This window comes from Eretmochelys imbricata, chromosome 1 (assembly GCF_965152235.1).
Source record: "Eretmochelys imbricata isolate rEreImb1 chromosome 1, rEreImb1.hap1, whole genome shotgun sequence".
NCBI lineage: Eukaryota > Metazoa > Chordata > Testudines > Cheloniidae > Eretmochelys > Eretmochelys imbricata.
The window spans coordinates 160,039,587-160,059,700 of record NC_135572.1 but is presented as its reverse complement, the minus strand read 5'-3'; the positions used below and the strand labels follow the sequence as shown (position 1 = coordinate 160,059,700).

The 20,114-nt window shown below is 42.5% G+C and overlaps 1 protein-coding gene across 1 annotated transcript in view; it reads left to right on the top strand.

Annotated features, from left to right (window-relative positions):
* Positions 1-4,544: 4,544 nt before the first annotated feature.
* The window catches only part of LOC144263120 (interferon-induced GTP-binding protein Mx1-like), a 28,057-nt gene continuing 12,487 nt past the window's right edge, over positions 4,545-20,114 (top strand). The window contains exons 1-6 of the mRNA XM_077813839.1: positions 4,545-4,673; positions 6,044-6,236; positions 13,055-13,192; positions 16,153-16,307; positions 18,474-18,612; positions 19,070-19,268. Coding sequence (XP_077669965.1) covers positions 4,545-4,673; positions 6,044-6,236; positions 13,055-13,192; positions 16,153-16,307; positions 18,474-18,612; positions 19,070-19,268 — 953 coding nt within the window. The remainder of the gene's footprint in view (positions 4,674-6,043; positions 6,237-13,054; positions 13,193-16,152; positions 16,308-18,473; positions 18,613-19,069; positions 19,269-20,114) is intronic.

The window sequence follows — 20,114 nt, the reverse complement described above, 5'->3', positions numbered from 1 at the left end:
CTGGTGACAAGGTTAAGAACAAAAGAATTCTGTATTAGTTTTTTCTTGAACCAAGCACAATACAGGAAGGAATTTCTTTCGCCTCTTCTCAGTAAGTATTTAAAAGTTTGTGGGTATGTTTAATTCATCTCTTTTCATAGCTAAGTGTGGGTAGGCTGGCAGACACTGCAAGGAAATCTGAAATAAGAGAGGAATACATGAATTATTGGGCATAGGCATTTTCCCTATAAAATTATCAGTATCTCTACCAGCATAATGATACAGGATGCAAAATAAATACAAAGTTTGTTACCTCTTTGAGGATGTGCTTGGGAGCCAACGTTTTAAATTGTTAAAGTGCACTGCATTTTTAGATGAGTGTGTGTGAGAGAGACAGACAGCCTGGATAACCCTCTAATAGTTTTCAGTGCTGTGAACACTACGTCTGGTCCAACTTTGATCTCCTCTGGGATGCTGTGTGAAGTTAAAGTATAACAAAGAGGATGGGATTTAGACATAGGCATAGTTTGACTTATAAATTTGGGGGGGTTGTAGGGAGGGCTTAATACTATTAATAGTGGGTATAGGTCTAAATTCCAGGTTTACCAGTTGACAGACCACCTCCACAGCCCCACTGACACCCCTGCACTTGCATGGGGAACCCCCCCATATCCCATCCCCCCTGACTCAAGGAGGGACCAACAGACCCCCCTTCAGCCTCCAGGAACCCCCTGCACCCCATAGGGACCTCCCTAGATCCTGTACCCCTGCCCTGGGAGGGGACCAACAGAACCCATCCCTAGATCCTGCCCCCCCACCCCAACGAGGGATTGAGGGAGAGAGGCAGGAATTCTCTCTTATCTCTCCCCCCACCCCAACCCTGGTTTTCATTTTTTTTTCTGCATTCTCCTCCTGGAGCTCAGGATGCAGGGTCTGGGAGGTAGTTAGGGTGTGGGAGTGGGCTGGAGGTGGAGGGTCTGGGTGGGAGTTATGGTGCGGGGGGGTCTCAGGGTTGGGGTGCAGGGTCCGGGTGAGAGCAATGGTGCGGGGGGGGGCTCAGGGTTGGGGTGCGGGGTCCGGGTGGGAGCAATGGTGCGGGGGGAGGGGGGCTCAGGGTTGGGGTGCGGGGTCCGGGTGGGAGCAATGGTGCGGGGGGAGGGGGGCTCAGGGTTGGGGTGCGGGGTCCGGGTGGGAGCAATGGTGTGGGAGCAGGCTGGGGGGGATCTGGTCAGGAGTTAGGGTGAGGGAGGGGGGCTCAGGGCTGGGGTTTGGAGCACTAACCTGGGGCAGCTCCCATTCGGTGTGGGGAGTGTAGGAGGCGCTGCGCAGCCCTGTGCTTGCCCCGCAGGCACCGCCCCCCGCAGCTCCCCTTGGCCGCGATTCTCAGACCTGCCTCCCCCCTGCCCGGCAGGGCCGCATCCCAAGAGCTTTAGGGGCTGCAGCCCGGGTCGAAGTGGGCCCCGGCGCCCCGCCCTGCAGCCCTTAAAGCCCCGCCCCCTTTCTGAAGCCGGCCCTGCGAGCACGGGCGGGAGGACTTAGGAGGAGCGGGTGGCAGCCCCGCCAAAGCGCCGCTCCTCTGCGGCCAGCTGCCCGGTGCGCCTCCTGAGTCCTCCGGCCCGCGTCCCCGCCTGCTCCCCTGTGGCTGCGGGTGAGCCTCCCTCCCTGCTCCGCACAGCTTCCACCCTTGCAGCCCCCGTCCTGTGGAGCAGCCCCCCTGCAGGGGGTGCGCCGGTGAGAGGGGCCCCGGGCCAGGGCACCGCGTGTCCCCTGGTTAAATCCCGCCCCCCCGCTGCCCAAGACACGGGCGCGCAGCTTGCGCTGATTTAACCCCAGAGCCCCGCCCCCGGGCGTCCGGCAGGCTCCGCACACTGCTGGCCCCGCACGGGGCTGCGGGCGAGGCAGGGGCGCGGGCGCCTATGGGTGAAGCGGCTGCTGCCCGCGCTGGGACCGGTATACGGTTTGGGGGGCAATACCCCGCCCCGGCCCTGCCCCAATCTCGGCCTCTGGGTTGAGGGCCATAGTTCTGAGGCAATCACAACAATATCGCAGGCAGAAGTCTGTGCCGCTTTTCCGGTGGAGAAAAGTTGAATTAAAATTATGTGTGGGAAAATGGCACCTTCTTACTAAACAGTCAGGTCCCCTGTGCACTCAGTTTCAACAGCTGCTTGATTTAGTGACTGAAGTAAGGCCATGTCTCAACCATAGCGCTTACAACGGCGCAGCTGCACTGCTCTAAGATCTCTGATGTAGCTACTCTAAGATGAGGGGAGAGAGATCTCTCCTCCACATAATTAAACCACCCCTAACGAGCAGCGGGAGAAACTCCTCTGCCAACATAGCACTGTGCACACTACCACTTACGCCAGCATAATTTATGTCACTCAAGGGACTAGAATATTCACACCCCTGAGCTGACCAGTTTTACCAGCATAAGTGGTAGTGTAGACATGCCCTAAATTTTGGCTATTTCTTTTAGCACCACAGCTCCGAAACAGCCATGGGGAAGTGAGCAGGATTCGAGTCTGGGTCACATATTAAAAAACTCGTTAATTAATGCATAATTTTAATTACTAACAATGAAATTAGTGGGTGCTATTTCAGGTGTATTTAGGAATGGATTCATGACACATTGGGAGATAAATACATAAAGGCGAAGGAAAAAATTAACCCAGCATTATATTGATGAATGGCATTACAAGTTGCTCTGGAAGGGAATAATATGTGTGATTTTGCTAGCAGCAGTCCTGTTGACAACAACAAAGGGCATGTACCATTTTTTCTTGTTTATGAAGTATAAAGAAACCCTAAATGGCTGGTGTTTTTTAAAAGTTCTGGTTTTTTTCCTGCTGGTTTTCTACATTAGAACTATAACTAATGTTAAGTCTAGTCTTCCGCATTTTGCTATAGGCTTGTTTTAGAAGACCCAGAAGTCTGGGTCAGCCATTAATTAAAGGGACGAGAGTTATACTTCTACTAACGAATTTTTCTTCCTACTCCTTTTTTCAAGCATCTCAATTAAGTAGGTTTTCAGTAAAACAAACACCCCCTCCATTTTTAAACCAACTACATTAAAGAAAAAAAAATCACTGCCTCTCTCAATCAGTCTAATTGCCATAGTAACTGTGAGATCATAAACCTCCTGTTTCTCCAGCCATTCAGACATTCTTCCAGGAAAAGGAGGAGAGACAAAACCTGAATTTTTACTACATTAAAACTAAACAGGAAAAGAAAAAATAAAAAACTTCCAGTTCTCTTTTTCATAATATAATGCAGCAAAAAGGCCACAACCCCTTTTTTGTTCTTTTACAGACCACTTTTAAGCAAAGGGAGTGGCCCCAAGAAGCAGAGCCTCCAGAGTAAAGAGTCAGCCACAAGTTGTCCAGATTCGTCCTTTTGAAAAATGAATTGGGCTGGGGCTGACACAAGCAGCTGTTGGGGAGCCTTGGCCAGGGGCGTCATTTAAGGAGGGTGGAGGGGCTCCTCCCTCCTCTCCCAAGTTTCACACTAGAGGTCTGCTTGCAGCACAAGGCCTAGCCCCCATTGGAGCTCTTACCTGCTGCAGCACCCAGGCAGATCCCCTCCTCCAGGAGTCGGGGTTGTCCGGTTGCAGCTCACATGATCAGTTTCCTCCACTGCACTAGGGCCTCTGAGGATGGGGCAGGCAAGTAAAGAGTCAGTCAAGGTGGGAGGGGAAGCACAGGGGCCCCAGAGGTGGTTGAGGGGCAGAAGCAGAGAGTCCCCAGTGGTGGGGGGCGGGCCAGTGGGATGGGAAAGGGGAGTCAATCTCTAGGGAGAGGTGAGGGCCCAGGGCTGTGCCCTGAGGGAGGGGACACTGAGTGTGGGAGAAGGAGCTGAGGGAGAAAAGACCCTGGGACAAGGATCCTGAGGGAAGGAGAGTGAAAGAAGGGAGGGTGCTAGGCGCAGATAAGTGGGTCTTGGGGTCTGTTTGACCTGAGAGAAGCAGGGAGCACTCTCACCTCTCCCTGGGAAGAGGCTGGGGACAGCCCCCACTAAGCTAATGCAGTCTCTCAACTGACTAATGTGCTCTCTGCCTTCCTCCCCATCTCCCCTACTTTAGGGTCACTTATACCTTGATCCTGTAGTGCAGATCATGTGCGTACAGAGGTTTCTTTAGCTCTCTGCATCTGGGGGAATCTTTTTTGTTGTCTGTATTGTTACAGACCTACTTGCTGACAGGTATTTTGAAATAAATTACCCAAATAATTGAAACTGGTGTGATTATACTGTGTTATTTTGACAAATATAATATGTGAAATTTTAGAATATGCACAGAATTTTTAATTTTTTGGCATAGAATTCCCGCAGGAGCAAAATAAGGGGTCAGAATCTCGGCTGGTACAAACCAACACACATCCATTGGTTTGAAAAGAACTACACCAGCTGATTCTAGCAGAGATCTGGCCCAACCAATAACAATATGGTTTTGACTTTGTCCACAGTTATTACTATTGCAGAGCTGAATCCACTCAAGCCCTTCTATCATTTCAGGAGCCGTATAGAAGAGTTGCTGGACCAGACATTTGCTTTTCAGTGACAGACAGTTAATGGACAAGTCCCAGGGCTGCTGTGTGAGACACACAGCAGCAGTCCAATGGGCGGAGTCTGAGGAATATCATCAAGAAAAGATGAAACAGCAAGGGGGAATATATAATTTCCAAGAGCAACAGAATAAGGCAAGTCAGATATTTGGCATTTGAGTGAAAACTGACTCCTCTGAGATTAATGTTCAGCTGCTGTCAGGGCTGAATTTTCAGTGGTCTGGGCTCACTTCTGCATACACAATCAGCAGACACAGATCAAAACAGTTCTTTCTGTCTCTGTGTGTGATTGTGTGTGCAAGTGTGAGCACCAATCCTGCTCACACCTGACACCTCTTCTAAGATTTTAATGCGCAGTCATGTAATTACTAAGATTTGCAGCTGCATTTCATTTGCAGGTGTAAAAAAAAATGTAGGCATAGAAAATAGAAGGGCCACAGCCTAACTCCAACTTTCCCCTAGAATGTATATCTTAATGAAGATTCACAATTAGAAACTTTAAATGGGTATCATGGTATTTGGGTTTTTGTTCTTCTACATGAGGCTCCAGTGTATTCGATAGAAATTGATAGAAATACCAAGACTCTTATTTAATATTTCTTATGTTTATGTTTCTTATGTTTAACACTGAGAAAATCAGAATAGACATTTGAAAAGTTTATATTAAAGTTAATAAACCAGTTAAATAATAAAGTTATTAGATAATAATCATTGCAGTTATGATCAGAGGGTTCAAAAATATTTTCCCCTGGTGATAAGTATTGTCTGACTTATCACTAAAGATAGCTATTCTGGATTTGTGTTTTGATGTTTGTTTCCTGAAATAGTGTTTTTAATTCAGGGTGGAAGATAAGAATTTAGCTTTTTAGCTCTATACACAGATACCAAATTTTAGATTAAGATAGGAAGTTGCCTGACCTGTTATAGCATAACATTAGGGCTGTCAAGCGATTAAAAAAATTAATCACAATTAATCATGAGATTAATCACGCTGTTAAACAATAGAATACCATTTATTTTAAATATTTTTGGATGTTTACTACATTTTCAAATATATTAATTTCAATTACAATACAGAATACAAAGTGTACAGTACTCACTTTATATTTATTTTTTATTACAGATATTTGCACTGTAAATGTATGATGCATTATAGATAAAAGAAAAAACTGCAGTTACCCAAAATAACTGAAGAAAGGATATTTGATGGGGTGGTGTTCTTGCTTTTCTTATTGTGTATTCACTTGCTAATTTATAAAATTCAGTAATTTGCAATGGATATTTCAGCCATTGGTGTAAATTAGCTAAATTTTGCTGAATTTACAGAAACGTGTTTACCTTGTCAAGAATACTACAGAAGGCTTGTAGCTCACAGTACAAAGCTAGTGGTATGGTGGGGTGAAGGACAGTTTGCTGATGATGTACATCATTTATGGCACAGACATGTTTAACTTTGCCTGATTCTGTGAAATGAGCTCAAATGAAATGTAACGTTTTTCTTACAGAACGCAGAACACACCTTGTACAACCAATATGAGGAGAAAATCCGTCCCTGTATTGATCTCATTGACTCCCTGAGAGCGCTCGGAGTAGAAAAGGACCTGGCTTTGCCAGCAATTGCAGTGATTGGAGACCAGAGTTCTGGAAAAAGCTCGGTTCTAGAAGCCCTGTCCGGAGTTGCTCTCCCTAGAGGCAGTGGTAAGAATTTACCTTTCAGCTTTTCATCTCAGAAATCGGATTCTTCCCTGAGTCGCAGTGGTGTGTTTCTATCTGATATTCTGTAATTCATGTCAGTTTGGTGACACTGAAAGTTGGGTTTAGATTCATCCCTGATACAACCCAAAAGAATTTGTATTTTCCCTATCCCATCATACAGAAAACACTGTTATGATAAGAACTGTGCGGCAACTGGAATATCCCTTTTGTGGGAAATTCCACTATTTTGAAATTTGCTTTCATTCCATGCGGGAATAAAACATAGTATTTCAGACTTAATTGTGAAACAACTTTTGGAAACATTATTTTGGGTCAGTTGAAACAGTTAGATTCAGTAGCATCAGAATGTTTTGTTTTGTTTCAGTGTTGACTTTATGTTCTATTATAACTTAGAATATAAAATAAAAATTGAAACAAAAAGTCATCTGAAATGGAAAAAAAATCTAAGTCAATAGTTTAGGTTTTTCTAAATTAAATTTTGGTTAAATCAACACATCCCCATGCATCATAAAGGAGATAAAGGAGAGACAACACAGAACTGGGTGGGGGGGGAAGGAATCAAATCAGTATCTTAGATGTCTGTATAGTAATGTGAAAAGTATAGGGAATAAGCAGGAAGAACTTGAAAGTCTCTGGGTAAGGATAAAAGGGGTAAAAAATGAGGGTAATATCATGGTAGGGGTCTACTACAGAGCACCTAACTAAGAAGAAGAGGTAAATGAGGCTTTTTTTAAACAACTAATAAAATCATCCAAAGCACAGGACTTGGTGGTGATGGGGGACTTCAACTAGACAGACATCTGTTGGGAAAGTAACACAGCAGGGCACAGATTGTCCAGCAAATTCTTGGAATGTATTGGAGACAATTTTTTTATTTCAGAAGATGGAGAAAGCTACTAGGGGAGAGGCTGTTCTAGATTTGATTTTGACAAATAGGGAGGAACTGGTTGAGCATTTGAAAGTGGAAGGCAGTTTTGGGTGAAAGTGACCACGAAATGATAAGAGTTCATGATTCTAAGGAATGGTAGGAGGGAGAACAGCACAATAAAGACAATGGATTTCAAGAAGGCAGACTTTAGCAAACTCAGGGAGTTGGTAGGTAAGATTCCATGGGAAGCATGTCTAAGGGGAAAAACAATTGAAGACAGTTGGCAGTTTTTCAAAGAGACTTTATTAAGGGCATAAGAGCAAACTATCCCACTGCATAGGAACGATAGGAAGTAGGGCAAGAGACCACCCTGGCTTAACCAGGAGATCTTCAATGATCTAAAAATCAAAGAAGAGTCCTACAAAAAGTGGAAAGTAGGTCAAATTACAAAGGATGAACATAAACAAATAACACAAGTATGTAGGGACAAAATTAGAAAGGCCAAGGCACAAAACGAGATCAAACTAGCTAGAGACATAAAGGGTAACAAGAAAACATTCTACAAATACATTAGAAGCAAAAGGAAGACCATGGACAGGGTAGACCCATTATTCAATGATGGATGGGGGGTGGGAATAACAACAGAAAATGTGGAAATGGCAGAGATGCTTAATGACTTCTTTGTTTCGGTTTTCACCAAGAAGTTTGGTGGTGATAGACATCTAACATAGTGAATGCCAGTGAAAATGTGGTAGGATCAGAGGCTAAAATAGGAAAAGAACAAGTTAAAAATTACTTAGACAAGTTAGAGGTCTTCAAGTCACCAGGTCCTGGTGAAATGCATCCTAGAATACTCAAGGAGCTGACTGAGGAGATATCTGAGCCATTAGCAATTATCTTTGAAAAGTTACGGAAGCCGGGAGACATTCCAGAAGACTGGAAAAGGGCAAATATAGTGACAATCTATAAAAAGGAAAATAAGGACAATCCAGGGAATTACAGACCAGTCAGCTTAACTTCTGTACCCAGAAAGATAATGGAGCAAATAATTAAGCAATCAATTTGCAAATATCTAGAAGATAATAAGGTGATAAGTAACAGTCATCATGGATTTGTCAAGAATAAATTGTGCCAAACCAACCTGATAGCTTTCTTTGACAGGGTAACAAGCCTTGTAGATGGGGGCATGTGGTATATCTTGATTTGAGTAAAGCTTTTGATACGGTCTCACATGACCTTCTCATAAACAAACTAGGGAAATGCAACCTAGATGGAGCTACTATAAGGCGGGTGCAAAACTGGTTGGAAAACCATTCCCAGAGAGTAGTTATCAGTGGTTCACAGTCATGCTGGAAGGGCATAATGAGTGGGTTTCTGCCGGGATCAGTTCGGGATCCAGTTCTGTTCAATATCTTCATCAATGATTTAGATAATAATATAGAGAGTACACTTATAAAGTTTGCGAATGATACCAAGTTGGGAGGGGTTTCAAGTGCTTTGGATGATAGGATTAAAATTCAAAATGATCTGGACAAACTGGAGAAATTGTCTGAAGTAAATAGGATGGAATTCAATAAGGACAAATGCAAAATACTCTATTTAGGAAGAAACAATCAGTTACACACATACAAAATGGGAAATGACTGCCTAGGAATGAGTACTGCGGAAACGGATCTCAGGGTCATAGCGGACCACAAGCTAAATAGGAGTGAACAGTGTAACACTGTTGTAAAAAAAGCGAACATCATTCTGGGATGTATTTCCAGGAGTGTTGTAAGTAAGACATGAGAAGTAGTTCTTCTGCTCTACTACACTTTGATTAGGCCTCAGCTGGAGTATTGTGTCCAGTTCTGGGTGCCACATTTCAGGAAAGATGTGGAGAAATTGGATAAAGTCCAGAGAAGAGCAACAAGAATGATTAAAGGTCTAGAAAACATGACCTATGAGGGAACATTGAAAAAATTGGGTTTGTTTAGTCTGGAAAAGAGAAGACTGAGACAGTGTTCAAGTACATAAAAGGTTGTTACAAGGAGGAGGGAGGAAAATTGTTCTTCTTAACCTCTGAGGATAAGACAAGAAGCAATGGGCTTAAATTGCAGCAAGGGAGGTTTAGGTTGGACACTAGGAAAAACTTCCTCACTGTCAGGGTGGTTAAGCTCTGGAATAAATTGCCTGGGGAGGTTATGGAATCTCCATCATTGGAGATTTTTAAGAGCAGGTTAGACAAAGACCTGTCAGGACTGGTCTAAATAATACCTAGTACTGCCATGAGTGCAGGGGACTGGACTAGATGACCTCTTGAGGTTCCTTCCAGTTCTATGATTCCATGAACATTTTGATTTTGTTGAATCAGCATTTTCTGATTCAGAACATTGCTGGAAATTGTCAGAAAATTTTTGAGCAGTTCAAGTTATGACCATATCCCTGGGCAGTAAGTCACTTTTTCCAGTCAGGTGGGAAACATCTAGAAGTGTTCTACTAGGTAAGAGGGACTTTTTGCAGTTCAGAAGGATGTACATCCTTATTCATTACATTAAATAAAACAAACTGCAAACTCCCTACCAGTTGAAAAATCTTTCAATTCCTCAATAAATATTGAATTTTTATCACTTTTGATATAGTATATCTAATTTTTGCTTAATCATTATGGTTGATCTACACAGATCAGGAAACATATTAAGGAAACATTTTTTAGTTCAAGAAATCATTTGTTAGATCTCTTCATAACCAGCACCCAATTCCAATCACAGAGAGATATAAAGGGGACTTGATACTTTAGCTTAGCCATGTTTTCAGTGGGGTTGCCGCATTCAGTGAGTATGTTACTGAAATTCCGCAAGGAATCTAATACACCTCCACAGTTTCAGGGTGGCTCATATTTGATGGGCAGTAATGTTTCAAGCACATGAAACTATTTTCTGATAACATCCAGTATTTCAGTATATTCCACACCATTCCTTATGCCAAGATGCAGCTTTTAATTTCGTTTTCCATAGGCTCTATTTTCATATTTAAAATAAAGTTTTCCTTCATCAGAGCCACAGAAAGATTTTAAACACTGATCAATATCTTAGAACAGTGGTTTTCAAACTTCAGGTCGCGACCCAGTACTAGAAACCGGCCAGTGGGAGCTGGGGTGGGGCAGGTTGACTGTGCGTTGTATGAAGAAATACTTCCTTTTGTTTGTTTTAAACCTGCTGCCTATTAATTTCATTTCATGACCCCTAGTTCTTGAGTTATGAGAAGAAGTAAATAACACTTCCTTCTTTGCTTTCTCCACACCAGTCATGATTTTATTGACCTCTATCATATCTCCCCTTAGTTGTCTCTTTTCCAAGCTGAAAAGTCCCAGTCTTATTAATCTCTCCTAATACGGAAGCCGTTCCAAACCCCTAATCATTTTTGTTGCCCTTTTCTGAACCTTTTCCAATTCCAAAATATCTTTTTTGAGATGGGGTGACCACACCTTCAAGCAGTATTCAAGATGCGGGCCTACCATGGATTTATATAGCGGCAATATGATATTTTCTGGCTTATTATCTACCGCTTTCTTGATGATTCCCAATATTCTGTTAGCTTTTTGACTGCCACTGCACATTGAGTGGATGTTTTCAGAGAACTATCCACAATGACTCCAAGATCTCTTTCTTGAGTGGTAACAGCTAATTTAGACCCCATCATTTTATGTGTATAGTTGGGATTATGTTTTCCAATGTGCATTACTTTGCATTTATCAACATTGAATTTCATCTGCCATTTTGTTACCCAGTCACCCAGTTTTGTGCAATCCCTTTATAGCTCTTCACAGTCTGCTTTGGACTTAACTATCTTGAGTTTTGTATCATCTGCAAATTTTGCCTCCTCACTGTTTACCTCTTTTTCCAGATCATTTATGAATATGTCAAATAGTACCGGTCCCAGTACAGACCCCTGGGGGACACCACTATTTACCTCTCTCCATTCTGAAAACTGACGGTTTATTCCTGCCCTTTATTTCCTATTTTTTTCACCAGTTATCAGTCCATGAGAGGACCTTCCCTCTTATCCCATGACAGCTTACTTTGCTTAAGAACCTTTGGTGAGGGACTTTGTCAAAGCCTTTCTGAAAATTTCAGTACAGTATATCCACTGGATTGTCCACATGTTTGTTGACCCCCTCAAAGAATACTAGTAGATTGGTGAGAGATGATATCACTTTACAAAAAACATTTTGACTCTTCCACAACAAATTATGTTCATCTATATGTCTGACAATTCTGTTCTTTACTAGAGTTTCAACCAGTTTGTCTGGTACTGAAGTCAGACTTACTGGCCTGTAATTGCTGGGACCACCTCTGGAGCCCTTTTTAAAAATTGGCATCACATTAGCTATCCTCCAGTCATTTGGTACAGAAGCAGAATATGAACCCTGTGCTGGCACAGGAGGACACACACCTGCAGCTCACATGACCCAGGCAGCCGTATGGGCATGCAAAAGACCTTCTGACAGTATATGCTAAAGCTAGTGTCTAAACAGGAGTCACATTCATTGTGTTCCAGGTATTTACAAAAGATACCTTGTTAAAGCTTGGCAAAAGGTGTTGTTATTCTAAGTCACTTTACTCTCTCTAACCACAGAAGAACTGGCAGGGACAAGGCAGGTAAACCACAGTACTTCCAGAGCACTCTTCCGCATCCTTGCTTCACTTCACACCTTCTGGGTGTGATGTAGGTCAGAGTGGAAATCTCCTTCTTATTTGTATCCATCAAGTTCAGCTGCTATTTCCTAAGGGAAAGTGCCATGGAGATTAATAGAGTTGAAACCAGTAGGGTTCTATGAAAATGAAAATCAAGACTGGATGTTTTTTCTAAAAGATATGCACTAGTATGACAGGAAGATATTGGCCTGATGCAGGCATCACTGGGTGCAATTCTAAGACCTGTGTTACGTAGGAGGTCAGACTACATGGTCATAATGGTCCTTTCTGGCCTTAACATTTATTAAAATTAAACAGGTTCTATAGAAATTACTCTTAAAAACCTGTAGAAATTAATACATGTATAGCTTTTTTTAAAATAATCCTATACAATACAATACAAAATCATTTCCCTACTATAGAACAGGATCAGGGTACAATTCTATAGAAGGGATTTGATACTTCAAATGGCTGTGCGAGGTATAAAGCATCTAGCATACACACACCTTTAAAGTTTCCTCTCTCTTCAGATATATATTACTGGTTTCCATTACCCATTTTAACTATATGAAATAGCTTTCAAACAAATGTGAAAACTTTCAAAACAGAAAGAACTTTTAAAATATGGTCACTGCGCAGTGCTGCATACAAATGGCATGATAGTTTTCCTCACTGCGCTACCAATGCCCAGCATCCTTTCCCAACTCTCAGATATTCCATAGTGTGTGAGCTGTGTGAACACACTGAAAGCTTTGGGCCACAGGCGCCAACTTCTCCTGGTGTCAGTGGGTGCTCGCTCCACCCCTGCCCTGCCCCCATTCCAACCCCTTCCCCAAAGTCCCTGCCCCAACTCCGCCCCCTTTCTGCCCCATTGGACTCCTTCCCCAAATCCCCACCCTGGGCCCGCCTCTTCCCCGCCTCCTCCCCTGAGCGTACCACATTCCCACTCCTCCCCCCTCCTTCCCACAGCTTGTTACACCGCGAAATTTTGCGGTGGCAAGCTCTGGGAGGAGAAGCGGGGACAGTGTGCTCAGGGGAGGAGGCGGAGGTGAGCTGGGGCGGGGAGCTTGGCTGCCAGTGGGTACTGAGCACCCACCAATTTTTCCCCGTGGGTGCTCCAGCGTAGTCGCCACCTATGCTTTGTGCACTGTTCTGCATACTGTGGGAAAAGCTACATTCTGTGGTGTGCTCTGTACCCATTCAAAGTAACAAGGATGCTCATTAACAAAATTAACTCTCTTTATGGGCAACTGCAGGCATTGTTACCAGATGTCCCTTAGTGCTCAAACTGAAAAAACTGGCTCCTCAGCGGGACTGGAAAGGGAAAATTAGTTACCGGGATATAGATGATGAACTCCATGATCCCTCAGTGGTGGAAAAAGAAATAAGAAAAGGTAAGTGCTATTTATTGCATTCTGATTTAATTAATCAGATCCTCCTTTTCATCCTCTATTCCCTTCTGTTAGGCAGCATAACATTTCCCAAATTAACACCCTGCATCATAACTGCTGAGAATGCCAAGAACACAGGGAGCCACATTCACACCTGGAATAAACCGGCACAACTCAGCTGATCTCAGTGGCGTTGCAGCATTTTACATCAAAAGTGATTTGCTCCAGGAGTTTTCAGACCAGCTCAGGCCATAGAGTATCTGAATCACCATCTTGCACTTGGCATTGGTCAATACCTAGTATTCTATGGGAAGACAAAAAAACATGTAGTTAGCTAGTTGTACAGTGTTCCACGTGATGGGAGAAAACATCTCTCCCACCCCTAAGGGCTATCATCTTACGCTCTGAAGCTTAACTTTTATTGTCCTTGTTGTCGTAGATTGCATACTTACATTCATCGTTATTGGTCGTAACACTGTTTGGTTTTAAGTATATGTCACTGTGCCTAAGTGGGACATAGCTGCAAATGCCAGCTCAGGACAGACTGCTGAGAAACAGGCACACTCTAAACTGGTGGTTATTCTGTCATTAAAGTTGATCAAGCCAGTAACAAAAGTATCACCATACTGGTGAACAAGAAGACAAAAACACAGTCTCCTTAGGCATTCCAGTCCCTGACTTATCACCCAGACCACTGGACTTTATGATGAAAGGTTACTGAAAACTAGATTCACCATACATAAGGATCTTCTAATCCCAAAGGGTCAGACACACACGCCAGGTCAAATTATAAACTTTAGCATTTTACCAAATACAACGCAGATGCCAATCCTTTAGTAATCTAAAACTAAATGTTTATTGATATAAAATAAAAGAAGAGAGTTATTAAATGATTAAAAGGATCATATACATTACAACTGATTTTAGGGTCTGGAGGTCAGGATCATAGCAGTGATGGTAAGTCCTCTAGCTTGCAAAAAGTCTCTCTGGATCACCCAAGTAAGATGGGGGTCATCAGTCCCTTGTTCAAAGCTTCCTTGTTAGAAATCACCCTCCAGAGGAGTGAAGTAGGAATGTAGACAAAGTAGTGATGTCACATTATCCTTTTTTATACTTTAGCCCATGTGCCTGGAAAGTTACTGGCAAAAAGATGGATTCTTAAGTCACATATCCTTATCACATGTCTTGCTGAGTCACTGTGCCTCAGTGCTAGGGTGACCATACATCCCATTTTGGCAGGGACAGTCCCTTTTTTAAGCCCTGTCCCAGCTGTCTTTGGCAAAAGTGAGTATTTGTCCCATTTGTTCTTGTCAACTTGATCAGTTGGCAAGAGCAAATGTGACAGATTCCCACTGTTGTCAAAAAAGGTGGGTGCGGAGGAATGTGAGGGGGAGCACAGACTCCACCCCCAGCCTTTGGCAAATATGGTCACCCTATCCAGTATGTGTGTTGCTGATCGCCCGAGCCCTGCATGCCCCCCACCCTTGGGGTGGGGAGCTCAGGCGAGCGGCTTGGGCCAGCCTCATGGGGAGGGGAGGGAGGGCCAGCCCCATGCCGTATCCCGTCTTCCTTTTTGGAAATATGGTCACCGTACTCGGTGCCCTCTGAAATATCTACAGGAGGAACTCACTGGCTGAGTTGAGTGTCTTGAATAGCCCATCAATACATGGATGGTTAGTCCTGATGGAAATCTGACTTGGGAGGCGGAGGTTTACCCAAGAACACCACACATGTTTGAGATACAAATACATAGCAAATATTCATAACTTCACATACAAATATGATTCGTGCATATAAACAGGATTATCATACTTAGCAGTCTATAACTTTTCTATTGATACCTTACATGAAATACTTCGTACAAATTTATGGTAATTTTGTAACAGTGGTAACAACAGTGATATACTTGTACACTATGATGCTGTGTAAAAGGAAGGTGACCATTTATTCTCAAAGGTTTTCAAGAAATAATTTAAAAAAACTGGTACGGTAGCGAGGTAAGTGACATAAAAGTCAAAAAAGCTAATTATGCGTCTGAAGGTTTCTCATGAGAAATTATTTACCTTGATATCAAGAAATAGCAGCAAAACAGAGCTATAAAATGGTGGTATTATGTTGAATTAACAAATCAGTCGCATGTACTAGCAGGCTTCTGTGAGGTGGTGTTTGATTTAGACAGTGTGGTCTGATGGTTAAAGCAAAGTACAGGTACTCACTATCCTCCCATTCTGTTTGTGGCTCTGCCACAGATTTTCTATATAAACTTGGACAGGTCACTTAATCTCTATGCCTCACTTCATCCATTTATAGAATGTGTAAAATAATCCTTTGGTACCTTGCAAGGTTGTCAAGGATTAACTAATGCATGTCCAGCATTTTGAAGATGATGAATCAATTGTGTAATACTTAGTATTTTATTGTAACACTATATTATTATTTTTATAAGCCATCTCCAGATATTTGATTTTTGTACATTGAGATTTCTGAAAGTTTAATTCATAGACCAGGGATCGGCAACCTTTGGCATGCGGCCCATCAAGGAAATCCGTTGGCAGGCCGGGACGGTTTGTTTACCTGCAGTGTCTGCAAGTTTGGCTGATCACAGCCCCCATTGGCCTGGAACGGTGAACCACGGCCAGTGGGAGCTGCGATCGGCCGAACCTGTGGACTCTGCAGGTAAACAAACCGTCCCGGCCTGCCAGCAGATTTCCCTGATGGGCCGCGTGCCAAAGATTGGCAATCCCTGTCATAGACAGTGTATTCTTCAAGTTTTATTAAGGTTCAAATCCTGAAAAGGAGTCGATTGGTTTCCATGGGATTTTTGCCTGGGCAGGATTGTGTCCCAAAATGCCTTTTTTTTTTTTTTTTTTTTTAAAGAAACAGGTGGCAACAGGGGCTTTTCAGTTCTGATATGTGCTGATCTAAACTTTGCTTTCCTTCTCTTTCCCTTTCCTCCTTTGTAGCCCAGGATGCAATGGCTGGTGAGGGAGTGGGCATTAGCCAGGAATTAATTTCTCTCGAAATTAGCTCTCCGAATGTTCCAGATCTGACACTGATTGATCTGCCAGGGATTGCTAGGGTGGCTGTAGGGAATCAGCCACAAGACATTGGAGAACAGGTAATGCAACATACATGTTCTGAGCTAGGAAACAGTTAAGTTACATTAGTGGAGATCTAATGAACAAATTATCTTAAACAGAAGGTTTTGCTGGAGGATCTAGACAATAATGTTCTATACAGTTCACCTAGCTCATAACCAGAATTAAAGATGTTGCAGATAACAGACAGGACAGTTATTGATGGAGGAAGTGCTGAAAAGAAGTGTGGTGGTCGCTTAGAATGAAACACATGCTGGTCAGCCCTACAGACAAAATTTAGCAAAAAGATAGGTCAAAACTAAAGAAATTTCTAAGAATATAAGAATGGCCATACTAGGTCAGACCAAAGGTCCATCCAGCCCACTATCCTGTCTACCAACAGTGGCCAATTCTAGATGCCCCAGAGGGTGTGAACCTAACAGGTAATGATCAAGTGATCTCTCTCCTGCCATCCATCTCCACCCTCTGACAAACAGAGACTAGGGACACCATTTCTTACCTATCCTGGCTAATAGCCATGAATGGACTTAACCTCCATGAATTTATCCAGTTCTCTTTTAAACCCTGTTATAGTCCTAGCCTTCACAACCTCCTCAGGCAAGGAGTTCCACAGGTTGACTGTGTGCTGAGTGAAGAAGAACTTCCTTTTATTTGTTTTAAACCTGCTACCCATTAATTTCATTTGGTGGTTCCTAGTTCTTATATTATGGGAACAAGTAAATAACTTTTCCTTATTCACTTTCTCCACACCACTCATGATTTTATACACCTCTATCATATCCCCCCATATCTTTTCCAAGCTGAAAAGTCCTAGCCTCTTTAATCTCTCCTCATTTGGGACCCGTTCCAAACCCCTAGTCATTTTAGTTGCCCTTCTCTGAACCTTTTCTAATGCCAATATATCTTTTTTGAGATGAGGGGACCACATCTGTACACAGTATTCAAGATGTGGGCGTACTATGGATTTATATAAGGGCAATAAGATAGTCTCCGTCTTATTCTCTATCCCTTTTTTAATGATTCCTAACATCCCGTTTGCTTTTTTGACTGCCGCTGCACACTGCGTGGAACTATCCACAATGACTCCAAGATCTTTCTCCTGATTTGTTGTAGCTAAATTAGCCCCCATTATATTGTATGTATAGTTGGGGTTATTTTTTCCAGTGTGCTTTACTTTACATTTATCCACATTAAATTTCATTTGCCATTTTGTTGCCCAGTCACTTAGTTTTGTGAGATCTTTTTTTGAAGTTCTTCACTGTCTGCTTTGGTCTTAACTATCTTGAGCAGTTTAGTATCATCTGCAAACTTTGCCACCTCACTGTTTACCCCTTTCTCCAGATCATTTATGAATATGTTGAATAGGATTGGTCCTAGGACTGACCCTTGGGGAACACCACTAGTTACCCCTCTCCATTCTGAAAATTTACCATTTATTCCTACCCTTTGTTCCCTGTCTTTTAACCAGTTCTCAATCCATGAAAGGATCTTCCCTTTTATCCCATGACAACTTAATATATGTAAAAGCCTTTGGTGAGGGACCTTGTCAAAGACTTTCTGGTAATCTAAGTACACTATGTCCACTGGATCCCCCTTGTCCAAATGTTTGTTAACTCCCTCAAAGAACTCTAATAAATTAATAAGACATGATCTCCCTTTACAGAAATCATGTTGACTTTTGCGTAACAATTTATGTCCTTTTTTTTCTTTTCATGAATTTCTCATTGAAAGGCAAAGACATTTTGCTTTCTTTTGAGAAGTACACTTTTGAGATAGATGTATTTAGCTCTACATTTTACCTGAACTTGACGTATAAATATAATCCAACTAGATTTTTTTTCTTAGCTGTGAATAGACGATAGCATTTGGTTGTCTCTAATGCAAGTAAAATATCATAAGAATATTCATCATTGAATAGATTATGTTCCGGGCCTAGTAAAATTTTATGACCATTTCCCAAGGCTGATATAAAACCAGTCTGTTCTGCGGCATGTACCACATCTGGATTACCTTTAGATAATCAGGCTGAATTCAGCCACTGACATTTGCACCTGAGCTTCTATTGTATGATTGTATCCATCGTGTGTATGACATTCCACCTAGTCAGATGATGAGCAGCCTGGCATCCAAAGCCATTTGTCACATCAAACTTTGCTGCATTTCTTTCTTACCATATTTTATTACAGATCAAAAAGCTAATTAAAAAATTTATTGCTAAGCAAGAGACTATAAATTTGGTAGTGGTGCCAAGTAATGTGGATATCGCAACAACAGAGGCACTGAAAATGGCTCAAGAGGTAGACCCTGATGGAGAGAGAACTCTAGGTGAGACATACTTTTAAAAATACAAATGGGGGGAAGGTAGGTCATAGAGTTCTAATATTCTTCCCATCCTGCCCCAACCCTGCCAAGAGTTACCTGCTATGAGGAAAAAACAAGCTCTGTGGAATAACATGAATTTTGCACACCGATAAAAGGGAACGGATACCTAAAGGGATAGCTCAATTTGGGGCCCTACTGCCATTGATACTATGCCTATAAATATCTTGAAAACTGAAAACATTAAAAGTTAATATTGTAAAAGCTCTGCTATTAATTTGGTGTTCCTGGAAAAAGTGGGAGGAGATGCGGGGGGCGGGGAAACTTACAGCACCACTGTAGAAGTCGCTTTAGTATATGCTGTCGGGAACAGTGCTGCATTGGGTGACTAGATACCCGCAATAGATCTTTCCCATCGTTAATTTCTGTGCTTGTCTAATCTTCTCATCGTATTACTTCACAGGGATCCTGACAAAACCAGATTTGGTGGACAGGGGAACTGAGTCATCAGTTGTTGATATTGTACGAAACCTTGTCATCCACCTAAGGAAGGGTTATATGATTGTTAAATGTCGTGGGCAGCAAGACATTCATGACAAGCTCACCCTGGCATCTGCAATCCAGAAGGAGAGAGAATTCTTTGAGCAGCATGAACATTTTAGGTAGTTTTCAAACAGTTAAAGGGCCTGATCCAAAGTCCATTGAGGTCAATGGAAAGATTCCTGCTCACTCCCATCGGATTTGGGTTAGGCCCACAATGAGAATTATCCTCAAACTTAGCTTGGGGTGCTTGGGGTGGGGGTTTTGTTTGTTCTGTTTGTTTGTTTTGCATTGTCTGTGTGGTAGTGTTTTCCAAAATGCAAGAAAGAGTTTACATGTCAACTAACTTCTCTTAAACTCAGCTTCTTTTCAGATTCAGGTTTGATTTAAGCCCTGATTCAAAAAACCATTTAAAAACATGGTGACCATTAAACTCTGAAGTAGTCCCAAAGGAGTCAAGTTAAGCAAGTGCTTTGAAGTGCTTTGCTGGCTCAGGCATTCATGCATATCGTTCTGTCCACTGGGAAGTATGGGGGGGAAACTCACTCCCAGGAAAGATATGGTCTGTGTCAGGAGAACGCTCTCCTCCACAGATGATTGCTTTTCAGCATTTCAGTCATAAAGAGAATTTTTGAACCCAAGTGATTCTGAATCAGTATCCCTACCATATATAGCAGTACATACGTTCTTATAATACAGCAATAAATGTGGATATTCTTATCTCATGATCTTTTTCTGAAGTTATGGTTCTGAACCTTTTTCTGTTCTCAGTCTGTTCAGCAAACAGCTCATCATTTCAAATCTAATCTTGCATATCAGCAGATTTGGCAGGATGAAGTGAGGCTATGGCTGCACTTTCACTAGCATTCCCCTGCTTGATCAGAAGAAACTGTATTTACCTGCTTTGTGTTGCAGAACTTGGGAAGACACTGCTCTCTTGTTCAGCAAATGCGAGGAATATTCATATT